The 18,328-nt window shown below is 38.3% G+C and overlaps 1 protein-coding gene across 1 annotated transcript; it reads left to right on the top strand.

Annotated features, from left to right (window-relative positions):
• Nucleotides 1–1,919: 1,919 nt before the first annotated feature.
• tuft1a (tuftelin 1a) lies at nucleotides 1,920–17,900 on the top strand. The gene is made up of 12 exons (XM_033980939.2): nucleotides 1,920–2,140; nucleotides 11,223–11,291; nucleotides 12,535–12,636; nucleotides 13,074–13,160; nucleotides 13,502–13,552; nucleotides 13,865–13,939; nucleotides 14,809–14,919; nucleotides 15,687–15,913; nucleotides 16,445–16,550; nucleotides 16,663–16,746; nucleotides 17,234–17,328; nucleotides 17,481–17,900. The coding sequence occupies exons 1-12, from the start codon at nucleotides 2,051–2,053 to the stop codon at nucleotides 17,551–17,553; spliced, it is 1,170 nt and encodes a 389-aa protein (XP_033836830.1). The 5' UTR covers nucleotides 1,920–2,050; the 3' UTR covers nucleotides 17,554–17,900.
• Nucleotides 17,901–18,328: the final 428 nt, after the last annotated feature.

Here is an 18,328-nt window from a genome sequence, read left to right as displayed (position 1 = left end):
TTGTTTAATCCTTGTTAAGACTTAATTAATCGTTTAATAGTGTTTAATCTTTGGTTTGACCTGGTTTAGTTTAGCCCTGTAATTTAATAATTAAGAAAAACATGCACATCCCAAACAACTACACCTGTTTGCTCAGTCCAAAAACTGCTCATAACAAAACACATAGAACCATCTCGCACTCTGAGGACTTCAGGGACCGGCCTCCTGTTTGTGTCCAGGGTCAGGACTAAACATGGGGGATCAGAGTTTCAGTTTTATGCAGCTAAAACGTGGAACAGTCCTGAAGATGTGAGACAAGCCTCTACTTTGACAATGTTTAAATTCAGGTTCTGTTTAGCTGTGCATACGACTGAAAGGTTAATTCTGCACTCTTCTCTTTCACCTCTAGTTTAGTCCTGGTTTAGAACAGTTACAGCCCTGGTTAAGTCCTTGTTTAGCCCTAATTTTGTTCCTGGTCATAGCATGCACAGCCGTGTCAGCAGATTGACATTTGTGTAATGTGATCTCTTGTTTGTGTCTTGGAGTTTGGCTCTGTCACAGCCATTAATGCCAACTAAGTCTTATCCAATTAGAGCATTGTGCAGTGCGGATCAGGCAGTGTCCTCTCAGGGAACAAGTCGTCCAGTGCTTACTCATGGTTTCTGCAGGAGCATTGTCAAAGTGCAATAGATACAATATAAGAATAACTCCAGCCTCCAGACAAGACATTCGGTAACAATGCAAGTTTTCCTTTACTGGAAATGGGAATTCTTTATGGGAAGAGCTGGAGTAACTAAATGAAGTTGTTCTTGCGTGATACAAAATGTCATATCCTCACACTTTTCCGGTTATTAGCTGAGTTGAAAAATCGAAAGTTTTGTTTGCATAAAATGAGTCATTTACTTATTCATATTCCAAAGAAAAATTTTACGCAAAGCAAATTGGTCTATCCTAAACTCAGGTCTATATTTGGCTGTTTTCTGATCACAAACAGACCTGGAGTTGTGTTTTGTTTCATTCACACGTTTAACACACAAATCCTGCACAGTTCTTCTCTCAAACAGAAAACACTGCATTCCGCCTTGTGATGCCATGTGCTAATACAGGAACTGCTTCACTGTGTGTGTGTGTGTGTGTGTGTGTGTGTGTATGTATGGGGGCGTGTGTTTTTTTTAACTCGATACACTTCACTGGAATCATCTGTACGATTTCAGCCCGGAAATTTCACATTTCTATTGAACTAAAGATAAAAGGAGCTGTTAACTTGAAAACTACTGCTGCATGACATCACAAGGTGGAACAGGGCATTTGAGCTTTGGAGATGATAATAATAGCCATAATAATAGCCATAATAATAGCCATAATAATAGCCATAATAATAGTCATAATAATAGCCATAATAATACTAATACTAATACTAATACTAATAATAATAATAATAATAATAATAATAATAATAATAATAATAATAATAATAATAATAATAATAATAATAATAATAATATAGGACCTCTAACTGTTATGGAAAAAAACCCAAAAACAAAATACCCAAATAGGCAAGCTAAACATTTTACTCTTAAGAACATCCATTTAAATCCTTCTTTGAGAGCAGAGATAGCTGATACGCTGTTGCAGTCAAGAGCTAAACTTCTCCATGAATAATTCAAAGGTAAATTGATCTAACTATGATCAAATTTATTTCATGCAATGATTATAGACTTCTTAAAACTTTCACACCTCCAAAACCTTTAAGGACCTCAGCTCTAATAATAACACCTGCTTTATAGTTTCTACTTATGATGACGCCCACGCTCCCTACGCTCCCTTTTACTGCTGCCATTGTCTCCTTTCTACAAGTTTCCCCAGTTCAGTTCCCTATTTGGCTTTTTGTGAGCGCAGGGTGGGCGTGTCTGCGCGCTGACGTCATGAGAAAGTGAGCTGAGATACGTGTAGGCACGAGCGAGCGCACAGAGGAATCCAAAAGAGCGGCTCCGGTGCGTGCGTAAAGGCTCGCTCTCACACCGTAAAAGAAGCTATTTAGAAGTTTATTTATTTATTTATTTATTTGTTAATGGTATTTACTCATTCAAAACCTCTAAACATGAACGGGGTGAGCAGAAGTTTGTGCACTTTTGAGGACATCCGGAACCAGGAGTATGTGGTAAGTTTGTCTTTTTTTTTTAGATTTTCCCTCTGGAGCATGATGAATTACTGTTAGCTAAAGGCAATGTGTTTCTATTTGATGATATTCTATGTTTTATCATCAGTTTGTTGTGTTGTTTAAGTGTGTTTTAACCCCATATCCATCCATTATGAACTGGTTTAAAGCGATTGAATTGAATGGATTGAAACTCACATGTGAATTGAGCTTACATCAAACAAAATGGCTTAAAATGCTGTATGTAATTATCACCTTGCAGCATAACTCTAAGAATTTCTTACCTGCTTTGAGATTAGGAGTCAGTTTGGCTGTTTTTTGGCTTCTTAATCTTAACCATGCTTGAATGAATAGACTTCCAATTGCAACTGTATACAGCCTTTGTTATAGGCTGTATATATATATATAGTTGTTCCTTAGTCATTTTGGGGACATAAATTAAGCTAAACTGTGTATCTATGTTGTCAATTTTACCCTTTTTTGTATCACGTTTCTCATTTCTTCACCAACATCCAATGCATTGCCTGTGTTTTTTTACCTTTATACTCCACTCCAGGCTCCATTTGCAGCATCCTTTCACCCAGAATGCCCTCTTTAGCTCCAATTGAGGTGTTACTATTAAGTCCTGGCCTTATAGTATTTACGGCATTAGCTCTGCGCTCAGATGGACACTAGTGTAGGAACATGGGCGGCTGTCGCAGGTGCTCGGGTCTCATTATGTGGAAGCTTAGGAACATCACTGTGACACATCCAAACTCCTAAAGTACAATGAACAGCAGGATGTCAAGATTAATGGATTTGGCCTTAATCCTGATTATAGTTGTCTCAGTAATTGTTAGAAGCAGCTATTTAGAAGCAGAAATTTGTGCAAACTAGACCAGAAAAAATCTAGTTTAACCATATTAGTTTATTAAGCAAAGTTAAAATTTAAATAGTGCAGTGTGGTTTTGCATGAGTTTATGGAAAGTATTTGGAAATGTAAACAATAATACCTGCTCGTCTCCATGGATATGTCATTGCATTTGCCTGGAATTAAAAATAAAGCACTTGGGTTGACTGTGCTGTTTTTAAAGTGCTCTATAAATAAAGTTGGACTGTATTGGGATAGATAAGTTTAACAACTCCATGGAGACAAGCATGTGGCAGACACTCCATCAGAAAAAGTTACATAATGCTTCTTCACAGTTGAACTAAAATGGAAAGTGAACAAAGAATACAATAAGTTACTCGTAAAATAAAAATAAATCATAAAATGTAAACGTCTATTTACTGTCACTAAGCTACAATTATCATAACTCTGACACTGTACGTGACAAGTCTGCCAGATATTAACCTCTTTTCAGACGGATATCGCTCTGTGGGTTCCCTGTAGTTTAATCATTATCTTTGTTCTGCGTAAGCAAACGCGCGACCTGCGTTTTACAAGGTTATGAAGAAACATGACACTTTCCTCTTATCACCTGGGTTACCTATGCAGCTTTGTTCAACTGTAAACTCACACTTTAGTCTAGACATAAAATACACTTTGTAACTGCCAAAGGGTCAAAAGTTAAGCTGATATGTACTGACTTTACTGTGAAATATAGATTAAGAATGTGTCACGAAGCTATAAACAGTCTAATGATATTTGCTGTACAATTTATATAGTCATACGTCAAACCTTGGCACGCAACACTCAAGTCTTTTTGAAGTTTCATACAATAGGCAAATAAGACTCGCCCCTTTTATTTGCATATGTGATAGCGGTTTAGGTCAGAGGTTCACACTGTATCATTTAAATATTCAAATATAGAAAGTAATAAAGTTAAAAATAGGGCTGCAGCAACTCATTGATTAATTCTAACTGGACACTTGTTACTTGGACAAAACACAGACTTTACTACACACAGATTTCAGGCATAAATAATAATTCTCTTTTAAACAGTGTGATGTGGTTTTAGGGTCTTCACCAGGTCTAATCCAGGACTAAACCAGGACTAAACCAGGTCTAAACCAAGTCTAAACTAAACTAAAATGACTATTAGTTGCAGCACTCTCAGAAACACCAAATCCTGCTTCTTAGACCGACATAAATAGTTTTTTTCCATAAGATGTTGTCATAGCATTACTGTAAAATGAGCCATACCTCTTTATAGCTTAGTGACTCTCCTTATACTGCAGTTTTGCTCTGAGCCTTTAGATTTCTCATTATTGCATGACTTCATACATTCTCTTTCCAGCATTTGTGAGGATGACATCAGTTCCTGGGAGAAAGCCAAAATAAATGGCATTTTGAAAACACGCGACTCACTGCGGAGGTGTGTGTTGTTACTTGTACCTCCATCTGGTTTTCTACGTCAAACTTTCATGTGAAATCCATAGAGGTGACATAAACAGCAACATCATGCGAGGAAAATGTGCAGAGTAAATGAGTAAAATGGCTGTTTCTAGACTGTTGCGTCACTGCGTATGGTAAAGGTTTCTCTGACGGGAACGAGCACGCTTCACACCTGGGTTTGAATGTTCTCGGGTTTGTTTAGACGGGAAAAGTCAAGCCAGAAAGTCAGACATCGGCATCTGTCACTGTTGTGTCTGTGCAGTTATGGGCAATGACTTTAGAATATATGAATAGAAGTGGATGAAATACACAAAATTACATCATACATTTGAAAAAAGGTGAATTTAGCATCAGGAAAGCACAACTCTTGCTTATTTCTTCTTTGCGTCAATTAATTAGCATCTTGAGCATGACATTAAAGGAGCATTTTGTCACATTTCTGGTGAAGGGCACTCAAACGGGTGCTATTACTTTGCAGGGAATGTTCCGCAGTATGATCTTCATGGATGTATGTAGACGACTCCACCAGGCCAAGTTTTGTAATTGAATAAATGCAAAATAGATATGTTTATTCGAGGCAAACCAGGAACATCTCCATGGAGACAACAGGTGTGCACTTTTAATCATTAAAGATACACACGGTACCTTTAAATCAGTACGTTGTGGTTAAGACTTAATTCAATCAGCAATTTACTGTATTATGCATTGTATTCTTCATAGACTTACCATCATCCGCGCCCTTTGCTTAGACTGGAAAACTCGAGCCAAAATTCCGACAAAGAGGCATTTGCCACTATTGTGTTTACCGTGTTTGAGAAGTGACTCTGCAACATGCTTCACATTGTTTTATATATAACCCAATGGAAATGACTTTGGTGAGAATTAGAACTGGTTTATATTGGAATCTTAATTGTTAAATTGTTGAAGCATCTGCATTGTGTGTAAACAATATAGTCCAGTCGTTCCCACAGCTCAGTCTGAATACCAGTGTTATATAGTAATTGAAAAACAGCTCATTTTCAATCCCGTGCAGTTAGAATAGATTTGTTTTGAAATGATAATAATAATAATAATGGTTGAATTGTGTTTTAAATGGCTTTAAAAATTATTGCCTGTGAATAAAAGAAGCAAGTAGTTCCCAGCTTTCCAACAAGGATGTATTTAAAGTTTGTAAAGATTGTAGCTTTTCACATCAAGTAACACCGCAGAGCATATTTGCCTTTCTTATTATTAACTAAACCAGGTCGAAACCAGGAATAAACTAGTGCTTACTAAAGTCAATATGGATTCTAAACCAGGCAATCAAGTGTAAAATGGACTCAGTCGGGACTAAACCAGAACTAAACCAAGAGTTTTTCATGTCCAAATCAGGAATAAACTACATTTAAATAAGAACTACCGTAAATTTCGGACTACAGAGCGCACCTTGATATAAGCCGCACCAGCTAAATTTGAAGAGAAAATCAATTTTGTACATATATAAGCCGCACCTGAATAAAAGCCGCAGGTTTTCATATTGTAACATGAGATATTTACACAGAAAGACGGTGCACTGACACGCTTTTTTAAAACTGTGCCTGAAAATTGGAACCAACACGACAACAACACGGGATGAACACATCTGCAGGTTTAGAAAATAAAGCTGCACCAGCACGGAAAATCTGCTTTTATTTCCTCTGAAAACTTTTGTCGTCTTTTTACATTGACCAAGTTGGATTCATTGATGTCGAGCTCACGTGCAGTGGCTCTATTTCAGGGGTCGGCAACTCGCGGCTCCGGAGCCGTATGCGCCTCTTTCAGCCTTATACTGCGGCTCTGCGTGGCTTGGGAACTAACACAGACACAGCTCACAGTCCTGCGTAAAGAGCCCTGATTTTCAGACGCTGTGCGCACAGGGGTCAGGAGCAACTTTGGCCCGTCCCTAATGACACACTAATAAGCTCGTCCGTAGATGAATCATGAAAATCCTGCTGGAAATCGCCACAGAAATCTATTTGATGTAGTAGCAAGTATATTATCTGCTCTTGTCTCCGCGGTGACGTATCACGTATAACACATCAGACACGACGCACAAAAGTAGAGCCACAAGCGAGTGAAAATGAGCCAAAACAAAAGTCTTTGGAGATCTTTTTAACAAAGGGGAAAAGGACAACTGAGGAGCCAGAAGAGGAGACTACGACCTCCAAGAAAAAGAAAGATAAATTTAACAGACAATGCCTACTTAAAATCTGGGTTTGTCGCTACAGGTGACTCTCACGCACAGAGTCCGCTCTGCGTAACATACGGGAAAAGCAAATACGGCAATGAAACCTTCAAAACTGCTTAGGCACATGGAGAATAAGCACCTGGGATTAAACGATACGCTACGAGTTTTTTTGTTGTTGTTTTTTTAAAGAAACTGCGGAGTAGAGTAGACATAATCACATAATCAGCGCGATGCATGATGCAGCGGTTTGGTGAGTTGTATTTTTTTAATGCACTTAAGTTGTTTTTGCCATATTTATCTGCCACGTGTAGAAGGCTTGTCCGTGAAAGTAAAACCTACATTATTCCGTTACATTATTGTTATTATACAGTGTTATCTTCATTTTAGATGTCAAAAAGTATTTGCGGCTCCCAGTGTTTTATTTTATGTGGAAAGTGGGTCCAAATGGCTCTTTGCGTGTTAAAGGCCGACCCCTGCTCTGTTTCCTTTCTGTTTCTTTATCTTAAAAACTGCATCATATCCATTTCATGATGCGCAAAATGATCGTTCAAAATCAAAACTAGTGAATTCTTCAGAGCAGAATCTTTCCCCACGTCTGTCTCACTTTTACGTTTACAGCTAGAGAGCGCCCCCCAGGGGCCGTTATCCAGTAAAATTCCATATATAAGCCGCACTGCTGTAAAAGCCGCAGGGTTCAAAGCGTGGAAAAAAAGTAGCGGCTTATAATCCGAAATTTACGGTATGCCTAAACTTGAGAAGATTTGACTCTGCGTTGTATAAATTGTGTACATAAAACTGCAGAACCACTTACAATTTCATGATTCCTGCATGTAAGACCTTTACATACCACATGAAAAAGTACAAACACTGGATTTAGTGTACTCTCTGGTATTATTGAAACCTTACACCAGCCTGGGTCTCTGTGATTTAGTCTGTACCATCTTGCACCTGTCGACTAAAGCTTTATTCTGGGGATTGTTGGGCCACAGGCAGGTGCGACAGGAGCAGCATCTGTGCTCCAGGTCTGAGAGGGAGACAGACAGAGAGAGAGGGAGGAGGGGGGTAGAGAGAGAGACAGAGAGAGACGAGGAGGAGGAACGAGTGATTAAAGTACAGCACATACCTTCAAAGGAATCTGGAGGTGGTTTATCCGAACTGCTGGGTCCCATCTGCTCTTTATCAACTCCTACAGTAGCTCAGTAGCTCTTCAAATGTTCTGAGTCAGTTTTACACACTTTTACTTTTACCTAAGCATTCACTTGAATAAAAGTGGTCATAATGATATTGATAGCAACCAGCACAAGTAATGGCTGTAGAAGTGACAAGACCAACACTTTTTTTTACATTTTCTCTGGTCCTATAAACTAGACCTGTCGTGTTAACACATTTTTAAGTTCACTATATTGCTGAAGTAAATATAGACGATAAACGATAACACTGAAACAAACTTATGCCACTGACACAAAAAGCCAAGAGCATTTATACAACAAAACACTACTCTAAATGTACAATATTAGTAAAAATCAACAGCACTAGTACTAGTTTGCATCTGTAATGTCATAGAAGTTATTAATTAAACCTTTTATGATGTATTTCTTATCATGTAGCCAAAAAATAACCAAAAATGTCTCAGTGGTGCAAAGAAAAAGTACACGGGATAAATACTGGCCCCAAAAAGTATTGTTTCAGCTTTCATATATTGAATGATAAGTTGACATAGTGATTATCGTGACAAGCGTAATATAGACTTCATTAGACAGAGAGTACATGCAGTTATATAAAATGTTTGTGAAGAGTGGAGCACAGATGATGTTCTTGCACTTTGTCCCTCCTCTTCAGTCTTTGAGCCTGGTCATTGCAGCGATGCTTTGTGCCTATTCAGGTTCTATCCCTGGCTCTGTTTGTGTTGTCTCAGGTTTCTCTCTGTTGTATGTTCCGACTGATTATGTTTTTGGTCCGTGTCTACGTGCGTACGAGCGTCACCCGTGTAAGCACATCCCATGGCTCCTTTGTGCTAGTGCCCAGGACATGTTTACATTGCACTCTTCAAATAGTAAAAATTATATAATCAAACGCAAATAATAATCTTGTTTTTTGAGATTATGTGAGGTGAGAAAAGTCTAGTCATACAAAGTAAAGAGCAAGTGTCTCCAACCAAGAGTTATGCCTGAACAGAAAGATCTAAGTCATGCATTTTTTTGTGAAGTGAAGAAAAATAGATGGAAAAACTAAATAAATCTTCAATTTAACGTTTTGCATAAGTAGCTTTTGGCTGCACAATCAAACATGTTGGCAATTATCACAAAGTATTGGTTATTTTCCCATCCATACTTGCACCGTGACACCTCTAGCATAAGTACTGAAACAAGTCGACTCTTGAAGGCTCAATCGTATATTCCAATATTTTTATCTCACAGTTTTGCATTACAGGATATCTCTAAAGGTGATTTAAACAGTTTAAAGACCACAGATTAGCCTTTGTAGGGTTGTATAATGATGAATTCCTTAGTAACAACCCGTCTTCTGTCCTCCGGTTCCTGCCGATTAGAGTCCTTTCAGGTGTCAGTAATCTGATAGGAAAGCATGTCGATCTTCAATAGACTCACTTCTGTTTATTATAATAAGACCCCAACTACAATGCACTATTTCCAGTGACCCCCTAGTGTCTTTTTCCAATGTTTGTGCACTTCCTAACACAAAAGCAGCGGGTCAGATTGAAAATAAATACTTTGATAACCACGCCTGGCTCTGTTATACTGTTACTCTATTACACAAATGGCTGCGTTTGTTGATATAAGTTTGATCCAGGGTACGCCGAGCTAATGTGTTGTACCATAAACATTTATTAGTTTCGCAGCAACTGTGCACACACTATACTCCAATGATCCGACCCGTGTAATTACTTCAGGCTCCACCCATGGTAAACATAAGACTGAAAATGCATCTGTGTCTCTATACATAACCCGAAACTCAACATCTTGTAATAAATTTTGCCACAAATCGGCTTCTTATATTTCTACCACAATAAACCCCACCCATATCATCTGCTTTGAGTTTAATGGGTTGAGATTATAGGCAAGGCAAGTTTGTGTGTATAGCATAGTACGTAAAGTAATTGAAAGTGCTTTACTGGATAAGAAATACATTTAAATCACAATACAACAAATCAAAACGTAAATAATCATTATAAAATTAAAAGAGTGCAGAATAAACACATAAACAGAACCGGTTTGAGTCTGGATTTAATCTCCATCAAAGCAGAATATAAATTATATCAATTACATTATATAAACATGATATATATTGGAGATTTTAGGCTTGTTATAAATGTAAAAGTCATCATATTTCGTTGTGTATTAAATCCATTACCACTTCTTGATGTCATCAGGTGATAATTTCCTGTATACATCATGATATTTTAGCCTCTCCACAGATCTAACGTGTCACTTGCTTGTCTCTATAGCGACTGATACGTTTAATGTCATACGAAACTGTTAAAGCAACGCAAAAATATCTTTATGGAGATAAGCAGATGGCAGATGCTCCACTGGAAAAGTTACATAATGGACCTTTAACGCCACCTCCCGCCTATTGACAATGACTTGTTACTACGCATGGCTGAATTTATTCAACCAACTCAACGACACATACCAAACTCGCAATGTCACTGAAATTCTTTGGCAAATATCTAGTACAGTCAACATTACCCATTGACAAACAAGGCCTGTGTAATACATCACTAATAAGTTGTAATGTGCGTTTATCTGTCTGCTCAGATACAGAGGACTCCAGGATGCTGCTGGAAAAGTAAACAGATCTGGATGTGTTGTTATATAATGTTCTGGCATTACTCTTTACGTGTACTATAGGGGCCCCAGTTCAGAGACACGTACTCCCAGTCCAGACTTTTCCTGTTACATCAACTCCCTCGCTGCTGACGCAAACAGTTTGGGGGCAGTATGAGGTGGGCTCTGCAAACAGTAGGCACTTGTGTAAAATAATTGGTTTCTACCCTGTGAGAATGTTGATGAGTAGCGATGATTTGTGGCTTCTTACCATCAAATACGATTTCTTCTATTATGTAATTAGTTTTGTCATTCATAAATAGATATTACGTCCAAACTGCTCCACAAACAGACATTTTTTCTTACTACTACTACTTGAGTAACTGCACTTCTGCTTGTTCACCCCTCACGTTGTTATATATGTTTTGTTTTGGCTTTTTTGTGTGTAGTCTTATCTAAACTCTTATCACCACGGTCTTCCCCCATCTTGTTTCGATTTTCTTTCCCAGAAACCCAGACTCTTCTAAATTGGCTGGAGAGTTTCCGCCTATGTCCCAGTGACGTCCGCACCGGCACGCATTTCATCCAAACTATTTCTGTGTGCGTGCGTGTGTGTGTGTGCGTGTGTCTGTGTGTTGGTTTGAAAAAAAAAAAAAAGGGAAACTACTCTACTCCATGACTCAATCTCTCCTCCTCAGAAATAGCCCAGACCCTCCATCACATAACGGTCTCTTTGTGGTTTTATTTTCATTCTGAGTCGTTCTTTTACTTTTACAGGACCGTTGTAGAGGACTGAGGCTCACGCTACACGACCAAACTCAGCCAGGAGAACACCAGCGAGACAAGGTATGGACTTCCTGTCGCTCAAAATAGGTTAAGGTTTATGGATTACCTAGAGTCTGGTGGGTTATAGGCGCAAGATTGAAACTAAAACTGTATGAAAAAGTTGTAATTCCATGGTATAGCGGCGTGCATGGCCAGTTACTTACGAGTCTTCTGTCTTATCACGGCAACTCAGTAAATGCCTATGTATTTTGAAAGTTGCGTACTATATGTTTTGTTGCTCCTACATTTGAACTTTTTGTATTTAACAGAAGTAATTATCTTTATGGATCAATAAAGTTTGTCTAATAAGGTTATTCCATCTGTTTCAGTAGCAGTAGCAGTAATAGTGGTAGTAGTAGTAGTAGGAGGAGGAGGAGTAGCTCTAGTAGTGTTGTTGCAGAAAAAGTTGTAAAAATACTTGTAAGCAGTAGAGGTTGTAGTCAAAGTAACCTTTTAAATCCCATTCAACTTTTACACTAACCATGAAAAAAAAACAAAAACGTGTGTGGATTAGTTTGAAATTGTCTAAATAATTAACGTTATGGTTGTAAAGAAACCACTAACACTGCCACATTCCTGCATGGCTAATTCTTTGACCCAAGTAAGGCACCGCAGCTTTTAGTTTCCATTTACCCTCTGCATCACAGTGTGTCTCAAGGCAACCATTGTTCTGTCGAATCACAGCTCCAAAAAAGGACCACCAGGAGACAGTGCAGTTACATAACCACTCTGCGCTCAGCCCGCCCTCTGGATCTCTGCTCTGGGCCTGTCCACTACTTACGAAAGAGGCACCAGATGTTTATAGTGATATAATTTGGAGAAAAAAAACAACAAAAAAACACGATTGATTTGCAAATTATGTTTAAAGAATTGTTATTTAATTCTTGGATGTTAGGTAGTAATAGTAATATCATTTTGTATTAAGAAACAAATATGATGAAATAAAGGGCAGGCATAGAAGAAGAAGGTTTGAGTACAAAACAAAACATTGACTAAATACAGATGGATGGAAAACAAAATACAAGAACCCCATGCCCCATCTGATTTGCTAATTTCAACGTTCACACTGCAAAGTTCAGTACAGCATTAGAGTTTACTTTATCTGAAGCACTGATGATTATCTCAAAACCATTATGTCATATTCTCTGGAGACGGCAGAGGAAGCAGTCTCTTTTCTGTGGCAATGTTGGTTTTGTGGTATCACTGCCTTTCACTTATTGTCTGGTGATTTTTATCTAAAACGTTTCTTCTGTTTATTCTGCAGCCAGTCGGGCGAGCTTTTGCGTTGGTGCAACCTTCGAATGAAAAGGCACCGTTGACCCCTGAACCTGTCAAGTCTAAAGAGGAGCAGGTGGAAGTCATTAAGGTGAGAAGCACATTGATGTTCAGGATAAAAGCTTTTTTAATTGATGGATCAGCACATTCCCGGTTTGTGAATTTGATGCACTGAAAAAAGCAGTACATTTTCTGATTCTGAAAACAAACAACCCATCCTATTTGATTTGATAAACTTCTATAAGGCCAAGTTACAGGGCAAATCTGTGGAGAGACAACCCAGTTCACTGAAAGAATGCATGATTTTGTAAATAAATAAATGCAAGATACATTAAACGTCAAAGTTAAATCTGTCAACTGGGCCTGGACGACTGAGGGATTACACAGACATGCAAGATACATGTTAAAAAAACAAAACACTGCAGAACTTTCCAGGCAAAGCAATAAAATCTCCACTTCCAGCAGGAAAGTGACACAGTGTACCTTTGTAAAATATATTGCTTTAACATGTTCCTCGTTCTATTGCAGGTTTATCTTGAAGCTCGTCGTCAGGAGCAGCAGAAGCACCAGCAGAGTCTGCAGATGTTGTCTGATGAAGTCTCTCAGATTCAGGAGGTCAGTTTGGACGTGAACATTCTCGGGGTCTTACCTCAGAGCTGCAGACACTGTTTGTGCATTGTGTAAATCATTTGGAGCTCTCCTCTCCCAAAGCCTCCGCCCTTATTTTCTCAGCTCTTATAAGTTTGGGTTGCATTTTCATTTCTCAGTGATAGACCCTTCAGCTATTATCACTGGACCATTTTTACTCTTGCTGTTGTTTAGTTCTAGTATTTCAGACAGTTTGGTAAGAATGTTTTGTACTATTTACTTGAGTATTGTCTAATATATTAGGACAAAATAACAGTATTATTATCAGAAGAAAAGAGCAATTTCTAACTCTTTTTTTTACCAAACAGGTGCGATACAGCCTGAAGACACTGAGGGAGCAGATGGCCGCCAAAAACAAGGTAAGGCTTTTTGTCCTGTTATCCTTTTATTGTTATTTTACTATTGTTAACTTTAACATCCTGTACACTACCTGGAATTTCCTGCATTTATCCTCTCCAGCTCTAAACACAGGGCTAGTAATTCTATCCTTTTGAACATGTGGGAGTTAAATTTCGTTGTCATCTTCCTCTCTGAATAGACATAGACTAGGCCAAGAACGGAGATGGTTATTTGTTAAAGAATGCAGATCATTTCTTGTGTTTTAAAATAAAAGCAAAATTAAATGAAATATTTCTCTTTATTCACCTGTTTCCTCCTTTTCTTGTGTCCAGACAAACGGATGGAGGACTCCCTTTAAAAAGAACACCTCACCTGCACCTAAGGCAGACACTAAAAATGATGCACAGGTAAGCACTTTAAATCTAACGATCCTGGTTTAGTCCTGATGTAGACTTGGTTTGGTCCAGTTCTAGTCCTGATTTAGTCATGGTCTAGGTTAAATTTTGGGTTTAGTTCAACATTGATGTAGCAACTTGCGGTGCGTTCACTCCTGTCTTAGTTTTAACCTACGTTTAGTTCAGATCATGATTTGGTTTGATCTCATTCTAGTCCTTGTTTAGTCCTGGACTAGTTCAGGTTTAGTGTTTAGACTTAATTTAGCCCACATTTTGATTTTGATGCAGCGTATGTGCATGTGTGAACGCTCTCTTACATAAGTGTACCAGTTCTGAATGTATGTCAGCAGTATTTACATTTGTCCTAAACAGTGTGTTCTCTTAAGCATTCCCTTTCACTTGTACTTATCAGGTGTTCAGTTTGCAACCTGGAGTCAGTTTATCAAGTATGTGAACAAAACAAGCTTTCCCGAGGGTGTGCAAGAAATGCTGCCGCTGCACAATCCGTCCTCTTTGGGCTGTTCTCTATTATGTTCAGGACCCATTGTTCATCACATTCCAGCACAGCCATAGATCTGTAATGGTTTTGTTGGTGCGTGAGATCCACCCACTTACACCAGCTACTACGATTTACAACATCAAAACAGACATGACAAGACAGCGTATGGTCTGGCTGGCACTAATTATAGCTTTTAATGTGAGTCATTTTAAATAGTGTTGTTTTATTGTTAAAGGGAAAAATAAATATGGTTTTCATCCAACTGCTCTGACGCACGTGGACACGCCTGTTGTGCTGGGACAAACCCAAAAGACTTCTCTCTATGAAACAACTTTTAAAGATTACGTAACTCACAAAGTATCAATGTGCTTTTTCTTATTAGGAAATGGAGGATGAAGCTGAGAGAGCCAAACTGAGGGAAGTGAGCAAACGGCTTTATGCACAACTCCAGGAGGCAGAGAAAAAGCACCAAGAGGAAAAAGAGAGACTACAGGTAAAATGCACTGAAAAGTAATATAACACAGCCTCACAGAATAAATACTGAAGTGAATTTATGGCCAGTTTTTATAGAATTCTACTCTCAAGACTCGGCTGCATGTTTAGGTGTCATTGTCTCTGTTCTTATCTAATCAGAAATGTTTAACAAAAAACACGCACACACAGAACAGACCACCCCTCATGTTATTCACACAGGAGGTTTATTTTTTGTATTTTCCCTAAAAACTTGACAAATGCAATTATGCTATTAAATATTTCATGTTCATACCATTTGTGTCCCCAGACAGTAAACATGTTAAAATCATTTCAAAAGCGTTTACATCATGTTATAATTGAGTTGCCAGATCCTATGACCAAATCCAGCAGTCAAAACCCAAAATTGCTCTAATTCTTACCAAGTAACCTCTATTAAAATGTTTCGCCTTCCAAGTACCGCCAGAACTAAGCCAGATCTAAAACAATTCTGAAATAAGATTGAAGGATGACTTGAGTATTTCTACTTTGATAAAACTAAAGGACAAAAATTAGAATCGAATTGACTTAAATTAAACAAACACAAGAACTGGGAGGCGTACCGCAGTTTGAAAAACACTGCACTATTTGACGTTGCATGTCTACAGTAGCTGACAGTTAAGGGCATCCCGGGTACAGCTGCGATTGTATTACCATTTTCATAATAGTTGGAATGCATATCATAATTAATAATTAGGTCTACTAATCCCATAAGCCACACTAACCACACTATCACTTTTTTTCCTCCAGGCTGAAGGTAACCAGTTGAAAGAGCGTTTAAGTCACCAGGAAGATAAGTTAAAGAGCGCAGAGGAGGCCGGAGAGGAAAAAGACAAACGAATTGATGAACTGCAAAGGCTTCTGGGAGGAATGGAGCAGGAGAGCTCCACCTTGAGGGAGGCGATTCGCAGCAGAGAGGAAGAACTGCTCGAGTTACGCCGGATAAGAGAGGAGGGGGGGCATAAAGACGGGCAAAGGTCAGTTCACAAAAAGCATTCAACCCATTCAAGCGCTTGGGGTATAGACTGAAGGCTGTGGTGGCATTAGTGACCTTATGTAATACATTTATTATGGTTTCTATTTAGGGTAGATTTTAAGATGTCTCTCATTTCATATTGTTTTTTATGTCCTTAAACTGATGTCGTGTTTGGTTTCATGCACCATTTTTGAGTAAATCTGCATCTTTAAGTCACCAATTTTGCTTTATTCTTGTGCCCAACAATTTGCAATATAAAAATGTGAAAAAAGGTATCAATAATAAAACCAGTATTTAATCTAGACACTCATTTAAGGAAACATTTATACTGAAATAATATAAGAGCATATATTTATGATTGGAAAGTTTAGTGTCGTGCTAACATTTGTTTAAAAAAAAAAAGAGAAATGCGTCGAAGCTTTAAATAATATCACTTGTTCAAATGTACTTTGTTCTCAAGCTCTCAATAATACACCACCATAGCCTTCTCTACATAAAAAAAAAACACTTGCTAAACTGGTGTGTATTTTAGGACTGAGCAGTTGGAGAAGGAGGTGGCAGTTCTGAAAGAGAAGATCCACCATCTGGACGACATGTTGAAGAGCCAGCAGAGGAAAGTCAGACACATGATTGAACAGGTGAGGCCCTCGTGAAAAGCTTCTGAACGCAAACACGTCCCTCTATGTGTAAATATATATATTCTGTATATATTTGCGTTGAGCTTATGGCTGGCTTTGTGTTTGTCTATAGCTCCAAAACTCACGCATGGTGATCCAGGAACGGGACCGTGTCATCAAAGAGCTGGAGGAGAAGGTCGCATTTTTGGAGGCTGAAGTGAGTATTTTGCTTTCTGTCATTACATATATAATGACTGCCTATTTACATTTGAAATCATGATAGTCGATACATTTTTTTTCTGATCCGATGCCCTTGTAATACTTGGAACATTTTGGGAATATTCAGTACCGAGACAAATGTGTTCATTATGTAGCGTTTCAGCTAGTTGGATCTGCTTGTCTCCCAGAAGATGCTATTGCACTCCACAGTACGGCATTAAACTTGTCTAACTTGCTAAAAATCCACCCTGTAACTTGACCTGGGGTATTGAACAAACTAGATATGTTTAATACCAACCTATAGAACATTCCAGTCTAAGTAACACATGATATTAGGTACAAGCAGGTGGCTGATCTAGAAAAGTTACATTGTTCACCTGTAATAATAAAAAGCATCGAAATTCCTCTGTTATTCATGGGTTCAGTGAATTTTCCCATCGCTCACTTTGTGCATGTGGTCTCATTCTTGCCTTTTTTTTGTGTAGAACCGAGAGATGCATGACCAGGTGGACTATTTCCTGGGAAGTCAAAGGTCAAATTCCTACTTGTCGGCAGAGCGCAACCCACAGATCGTCTATAGGTAAATATTAACCAGCCAACCTAATTTCAGACAAGGCCTATAAACTTTCATAATGGTTTAACGGTGTTTTTGTGTAAACGTAGCTAATTGTTGCGCTGATGACAAGATTACTTGCACAACCTTAACTAATTTCATGTTTTTCTTCTTTCCAGCAAACCGATTAAGCCAACAACCTCATCCAACAAACCTCTCCCGTTCATCAAAGTCATCGAAATCAAGTCATGAAGTGAACTATGAAGACATGGACAGTTTATAAACTACATTTTTCTTTATCCTCAGTCTGTGAACATTTTTGGATCCGAGCTTGTAGTGGTCACTCTGCAGCTCTAACGACTCCCTCCACACCACACACACAATATGTTGGGTTCACCTCGCAGTACAATAGTCTATACTGTCCTTAGTTTAACACTGAGGTGGAGGGCAGGTCTGAATTTTGTAGCAGAATTTGCCTTAAAAATGACATTGATTTTTGTTCAAATCTTTGTAATTACTCAGTCTAACCATGTGAAACAAAAACTGGCAAAACGTTCGATGTTTCCGCAGTTAGGGAGGTACCACTGTAGTAATAAAAAGTAAGGCATTATTCAAACATTAAACAATTCAAATATGATTGAATATTTTTTTATCATAACAGAAAATTGTCCATAGTGATTACAGGCCTGCCCTCCATCTGAAATTATGACTTTAAGTTTTATGCATGTCGTGAACGCAGTCATCTTTAAGTGAATTTTAAACTTTGACATAGATAGATCACTCAGCTTGTGTGCATTCAAAGCTCTTCATTATACACTTTATCTCACATTGTGTGGCGATCTTTGACCTACGAGTGTCACTGTTGTGTCTAAACAGAGTTGACGTGCAAAGTGCAAAATGACAGATGTTTAGTAGAAACCCATATAAGGCACTCAAAGTAGCAGCATTATATAGCTGTCTCGATGGTATCAGCTAGAGTCATATTAACTAACCTATGACTGTTCCCTTTTAAGGTGAATACACTTTG

Source organism: Periophthalmus magnuspinnatus, chromosome 16 (assembly GCF_009829125.3).
Source record: "Periophthalmus magnuspinnatus isolate fPerMag1 chromosome 16, fPerMag1.2.pri, whole genome shotgun sequence".
Classification (NCBI taxonomy): domain Eukaryota; kingdom Metazoa; phylum Chordata; class Actinopteri; order Gobiiformes; family Gobiidae; genus Periophthalmus; species Periophthalmus magnuspinnatus.
Note: the sequence above shows the minus strand (reverse complement) of the source record. Positions and strands in the feature narration are given on the sequence as shown.